This window comes from Phocoena sinus, chromosome 2 (genome assembly GCF_008692025.1).
Source record: "Phocoena sinus isolate mPhoSin1 chromosome 2, mPhoSin1.pri, whole genome shotgun sequence".
Classification (NCBI taxonomy): domain Eukaryota; kingdom Metazoa; phylum Chordata; class Mammalia; order Artiodactyla; family Phocoenidae; genus Phocoena; species Phocoena sinus.
In genome coordinates this window covers 101,553,635-101,560,593 of record NC_045764.1, presented here as the reverse complement: position 1 = coordinate 101,560,593, position 6,959 = coordinate 101,553,635, and the positions used below count along the sequence as shown (strand labels likewise).

Here is a 6,959-nt window from a genome sequence, read left to right as displayed (position 1 = left end):
CCTCGGGAGAGATCCCAATTCCATGTCTCCTTCCTTACCTTCTGCTACCAGATGACCAGCTGCTCCCTTCCCCAGGACACAGAAATCGCCAGGAAAGAGTTTCACCTCTTCTCCAGGTAGTACTGGAATCTGTCCATATACTACCTGAACAATTTGTCTCATTCCACATTAGACTCAAACTCTGGATCCACCCCTAGGATAACCATTAATATCTGAAGACTTGATACGCTTATTTAAAAACAAATCTCTGGGGCTAAAATTTGCTTTTTTCTTTTGGTCTTATCACAATTACGGCATTTTCCCCTTTCTTTTTGTTTTTACACCGTATCGTTCTCTTCTATCATAAAATGTATGGTTCTTAAATCAGAATCAAATACATTTGTTTCTACTTACTGGGGGCTCTTTGCCTCCTGGTAATGAAATAGGCCGCTGTGAGTGGAAGCCGCAGCTTCCTGGCCTAAAGCAGAGAGAAGGAAAAGTCTGCACAACTTCATGACACAAGGAGCCTCTTATCCTCACATCTATTTCCCACAAATCTCAGATTAGAAGAAGGGGAAAAGCCTCTAGACGAGAATGTAACTACATGACAGAAGAGCACAAACAGACACATGGAGCCTTGTAGGTAATTCTGTAAAGTTTACTGTGCGTGCACAAGGAGCTTCAGCTGAGCAAAGCTTAAAGGGACCTGGAGGCTGGTGAGATGAGGACTGATGCTGATATCTGGGGTGGATGGTGGGACAGGACTGTGGCGCTTGGCAAATGAGCATGGCCCAAAGTTTTGGCCCAGAGTTTAGATGATGCCATCCAAGTGAACTGGAACCACGGGGTACATGGCATTGTCCGCTGGTAATCTGTTTTCACACGCAACGATGTAGATCTTCGGTTCCTCTGTCTGTCCATAATGGCAGTTCCTATAATCTTTTGCATTTCTTGTGAGGTTGCAGTAGGTTACAGGCACTGGATCTGAGCTTCTATGACAATTCGTCCTGCCTGATCTAGGGCAGGTTACATTGTGGTGGTACAAACACGAGCTACGTCAGCAAACGTTGTGTGGAGAAAAGTATTTTCACCTTTGCATGCCCTTCTGTAATGGTTAACCACCCGCACTGCATCATCGCATGGACGGTGGGCCATATTTAGGTGCTGAATCTGAAACCTCTGAGCCGGGGTTAAAGTATCACGTGGGGCATGGAGTGAGAGCTCCAGCAGCAAAAAGAGAGGAAGCTGGGCGTTCTGCTGTCTTGGAACCATGTTTCCTGTGAAAAGAAGGGTATCTTCTGTATCCCGGCCCACAAATAACACACTCCCTCCTCACTCACCCTGCAGGCCCCCTGCTGTCACTGTGGTTCTAGCTCCTTTCCCCTCCGCTCCCCAAAGTCTGTCATGTGTCCTGGACACTAACTTCAGCTCACCGCTCCCCCAGTTGCTGCTTCATTGCTGTCTCTCCTGTTCCAGCTCTGGGGCTCATTGTCTTACCCAGTATCTCTGCTGTGGCTCCTGTGAGAACAGATCCAGCTGGTGGGCCTGGCGCTCAGGGACAGCTGGTATCCCCCCAGTTCTTGGGACTGGAGATACAGAGCAGCCCCTGTGGGTGGGGCTAGCAGAACAAGGAGGGTTCTGAATCTAGGACATGAAGAAACGCACAGATTAGGACATGATCCACTTATGCAATGAGCCCTTTGTTTTATCATTTGCTGATCAGTGCATACCCAGGGATGAACCACTGCTGTTTCTGTTGTAACAAATCTAATTCCAGGCATCCTGTGCAGGACAGAGCTCTGCCACTGGGTCTGGATTTCCTAAATGAAAAATATCACTGGCTGCAGAATGGCCATAGATTTTTTATTTTTATTTATTTATTTGGCTGCGTTGGGTCATTGTTGCTGCGTGCGGGCTTTCTCTAGTTGCAGCCAGCAGGGGCTACTCTTCGGTGCGGTGCACGGGCTTCTCATTGCGGTGGCTTCTTTTGTTGCGGAGCATGGGCTGTAGGCACATGGGCTTCCGTAGTTGTGGCACAAGGGCTCAAGAGTTGTGGCTTACGGGCTCTAGAGCTCAGGCTCAGTAGTTGTGGCACATGGGCTTAGTTGCTCCGCAGCAAGTGGGATCTTCCCGGACTTGGGCTCGAACCCGTGTCCCCTGCATTGGCAGGCGGATTCTTAACCACTGCGCCACTAGGGAAGTCCCAGAATGGGCTATAGATTTTGTAACTCAACTTGGGGGCAACACATTGAAAGACTGAAGTACATGAAGGCAGGCCCGGTACTCAGAACAAATAGAGCCAGGAGGCTTGTTTGCACCAGAGGAACCCAGGCCCCCCTTTCATTTTAGTAATCACCCTGGTTCCTTCTCACCCAAATGTTCTTTATCTCCTCACTTCCCTGTGCTGGAAACTTGAGCTCTGAATTTCTCACTGCTCAAAATCCTATCAGTAATTAGTTTGTGACGAATCTGTGATTTTTTTGTAATTGCTGTTGTCTTTTTTTTTTTTTTCTGCTTCCTATGCATTGAATTCACTTTCTCTTGTTTTTACCCTGGCCCGGTTTTTGCCTTCACTTCCTGTGAAATAGCATGACCTAAAAACACCCAGAAGAAAGTCTGTAAAATCTGCCAGAGAATGAACATTTGGTGTCATGTAAGGGATTCCAAGCTAGAGCTTGAATTCCTGTGTTCTTTTCAATCTGTGCTATTTTCTACAAAACAGTCTGTCCTAGAGTTGTCATTTATCTTACTAGTACATTTCATTTCTTGATGTTAACAGGAAAAAAAAATTTAATTTGTAAAATGAGCAGCAGTGGATAGGACACTGTATTCCTGAAATTATGGAAGTCATAGTATGTAACTTGATGCATGAAACATAATCTTGGTTCTCAGAGAAGCAGAGGAAAATAACTGTAGGCCTATAATTTTATTACAATGTGATAGAGGTAATAACACTGTGTGAAGATGGTTTTATGGGGGCACTGAGGATGAAGGGTCTTACTTGGCCTTGTAGGATACGAAAGGCTTCCAAAAGAAATGTCCATTTGAGCTGGCCCATAAAGGATAAGCAGAGTTTAGGGACTTTAGGGAATAAATGAGCATTCTAGGCTAAGAAGATGGTGTGGGACATTGTACAGACAGGGAAAGTGTATCAAGGTAGGAAAGGCCTCCAGATAAGAGGTATTAAATCCCTGGTCTAACCTCTTAGTTAGAAAACTGGGGCTTCCCTGATGGCGCAGTGACGTACTCTCGCTGCAACTAGAGAAAGCCCGCGTACAGCAACGAAGACCCGATGCAGCCAATAAACAAACAAACAAACAAATAAATAAAATTAAGAAAACGAAAACTGGATTAGGTCCTCAAATGGTACTGTACAACCCTCCAAGAAAATTAATCCACATCTTTTTAAACTACCTTTTTATATTTCTGTCATGTGGAAATGCAATTATTTTACCACTGATGTCGTTATGTAAACATGGACATGGATAGGACTCAGTGCAGTGCTAACAGGATTCTGCCTGAAATCCTGTTCTGCCTAAAAGGCATTAATATCTTTTACCATGAAGTAAGTTGTCTTTTTTTTTTCATGTATATTTTGTGGAAAGCATTTTCATGAGAGATGAGGATGTAAAAATGAATTAGGTGTAGTTTAGCCCTTCGGTGATACTGACAACCACACTGGGTAGAAGGATCTGTACTCAAGTGTCTATAATATGAACTAAAAATCTTACACTGCAGTCACAGGGAGTGCATCTGGCTCAAAAACCTGTTCTTGATCAGCATATAGTTTTACTTTTAATATTGGGTTTTGGAATATTAACACTTCAAATTGGGAGAGTTCACATAAAAATTTGCATTCCTGTCTTATCTTTAAAAATCGGGAGATGTTGTCGGTGCACTGAGTCTCCATTACCACAAGGGATCAACTAGAGCTGAGTAGTTCCCTCCTCTGTTGAAGGTGGCAATAGTTCAGGGGTTTTCACGCACTCTACTCCTACCTACTGATCACATCCTGTCTGTCCACTCAGATACTGCCCATCACGCTTATCACAAGCGTCCTGAGAAGAGACTCACCCAGTATCACGCCCAATCTGCAACCATGCTCCACCTTTAAAATTGTATTCGGAGCACACCTTCTATGCTTTTCCTGATTGGTTCGTACATAGCTTTCCTCTATGCATATTTACCTTACACTAAATCTCTTCATAGAAATTTTTGTTGGCTAATCTACATATCATTCAGTAACTGCCACTAATCACAACTAATAATTTTAGGCAATGTGCTTTTTCCTCTTGGTTGTTTTCAGACGACTAGGTTAGTCTCTCACTATAAAGATAACTTTTCCCTCAATAGAAAGACAAGTTTTTTTCATGTTGAATAAATTTCTAAATCTTTGCTTGTCCTGCGGCCTGCCACATACCCTCTTCAAAGAGTTAAGCTCAGATAAAGGACCTTGATTTGAATCCGAGCTCTACTAATTCTGAGAAGTGAGACCCTATATGTACCACTTGGCCAAAGGGTTGGATACTTGAAGCCCAATGGCCAGTTATGCAGGGCCATGAACACACGAAATTGTGAAACCTATAAATAATAACACATACACTTGTTAGAACTACTGTGTGAATTAACAAGAAGAGCTAAGCACAGTGAAGTTCCAAAAAAGGCAGTTCCTCTTTTCTTGGCCAATTAGAAAGGATATTGAGATCTAGTTATTAGATCTCAACTTAGTTTCCTGCCCGCTGTCAGTCAGCTTTTGCTCTGTTACCTAATCAGACAAAAGGCTTTTGAGGCCTATCTGCCAGGGAGACCTATCAAGATCAGACCTATGAAATCTACTTATATTACAACTTGTTGATTGACTGTATGTGCCCCTGCTACCACCTTCATTAGCAGGTCCCCTAACATAACTGATTTTGGAGCTCTGGAAAAGCATATGTACTGATTTCTTCCCTTACCTTACTGAAATGCAGACCCAAGTCTCAGGCAGCTTCTCCCATAATAAGAACATTCACAGTTTAAATTGTGAAGACAAAAAGAATATAATCTTTACATAAAAGTGATTGATTTTTTTTTGCCTAGATTAACAACTTTTTAAAAGAAAAATTAGATTTAATTGGATTAACAGTTCTCAAATGGAAACCCAACTTGCGAACAAAATATTTCTGCTTACCTGAACATGTACAAAACAATATGTACACACAGAAAATCACACATAGACTCATACACACAAGTAATGCTTAGTTAGGGAGTGAAAGAGAATGATTGAGGTGAAAAAGATCTTTAGTCTATAACCTTCATTTTAGAGTATAAGGATGAGGTGATTTGCCCACCTCCAATAATAGCAAGCTACTGACAGTCACCACGCTGCAAGTTGTTTTCTTCTTATGTGTGGTGATGTCATAGGTACTCTGTGTGATGCTGGTAAAGACTGTGGGTGTGAAATAGTAAACATGAAATTAGTCCTACTAGGCAATCTGTTTAAGATCATTGACAGACCTGAGAGTTTTCCATATGGCCTGCGCCTTAAGGTCTGGGAAGAAAATATCCACAATGTAATTCCTATAGGATTAGAGGAAGGAGGGAAGGCAACGGAGGTTCCATTTCTGCTAGGAGTATCAATCACTGAAAGGGACATATCTATCTCTGTGGATGTCATCTGCTCTGCAAAAACCCTGCCGTGGGACTCCCAGTTATTCAGTAAAAGAGTCAGAATATACACTCAGTCTTTACTCAGACTCCCTGGGTACTAGTTGGGAAGTTTCATGATGACAGGTCCTATACATAGAAGAGCCAAGAATTTTTTTAAGAGTACTTATTTATTTATAAGTAAGATTCTGGGTCTTACTGCAGCATGCAGGTTCCTTAATTGTGGCATATGGGATCTAGTTCCCTGACCAGGGATCAAACCTGGGCCCCCTGCATTGAGAGCACAGTGTCTTAACCACTGCGCCAGCAGGGAAGCCCTGAGGAGCTAGGAATGTTTATTCTGAGGCAGAGGAATCTGTGGGGGAAACATGAAGTCTACTCCCTTAGAACTGAAATGCTTCCATTTTCTTTTTAACAGCATTTAAAACAGGCATAGGTATTTAAGGAAGTGGAAATATTTTCTAAGATGCAAGGCATATAGATTTGTAGTGAGCTCACCCACTGTAGAAGAGGTTTGGCAGGGACACCTGTTCACTCATAGGCTGTGGAATCAGGTGGCTGATAGATGCAAACACTTTTTTCGGTTAACTACTCAAGCGAGGAGCAAAAATCACTTCGGAGTTTGAAAATGCCTTTGTATGTCAGGCCTATAAAGGGGTGAGTGGGTGGTAGGCACCTCCTTTCTTCCCAAGTCCTTCTCTTCTCTTCCCACTTCTTACCCGAAAAGAAGGAGTGTGAGGTGGAAGGAGAATGTGAGAACAGTAGTTGCTGTGAGTACAAGAAGTGTAGATAGGGGCCAGTAGGGACATGTGTTTGGGCCGAGAGTTCTTAGAAATACAATAGGTATCTTGGGGGCAAGGGACCACAGCCTGACCCCACTCTTCCTCGACCTGCTTTCACAGGGAACATGAATCTGATGTGGACCCTTCTTCTCCTCCTCCTCCTGGGGCCAAGTGTCTTCACGCCAAGCCTGCCCTTCTCAAGACGGCGTACAGACAACCCCAGGTCATGAGTCCCTGGAGGACACCACCGATACTGTGACGTGAGGATGAGGCGACGGTGGCTGATCCGGAGGGGTGGATGCAAGCAGATCAACCCCTTCATTCACGAGGATTTGGCCACCAGAGCAGATTTCTGCAGAGCTCCATCTGTGCCCGGTACCAGCAGCCGCTCCTTGCAAAGCTGCCACAACGGTACTCACAATGTCAGCGTCACCGACTGCTTTGCCAAAGCAGGGACCCGGCCCCCGCACTGCCACTGCCATAAGAAGGACTCCACCAGGCCCATCCGCGTGGGCTGTGAGGAGGGGGCCCCTGTTCACCTGGACGGCTAGT

The 6,959-nt window shown here is 44.2% G+C and overlaps 1 protein-coding gene across 1 annotated transcript; it reads right to left on the bottom strand.

Moving 5' to 3' along the window:
- Positions 1-629: 629 nt before the first annotated feature.
- Positions 630-1,607, bottom strand: RNASE2 (ribonuclease A family member 2). Its single transcript, XM_032623654.1, is given in 3 exon segments — positions 630-1,014; positions 1,017-1,256; positions 1,477-1,607. Coding segments are annotated over 2 exon segments (459 nt in total). The 5' UTR covers positions 1,252-1,256; positions 1,477-1,607; the 3' UTR covers positions 630-790.
- Positions 1,608-6,959: the final 5,352 nt, after the last annotated feature.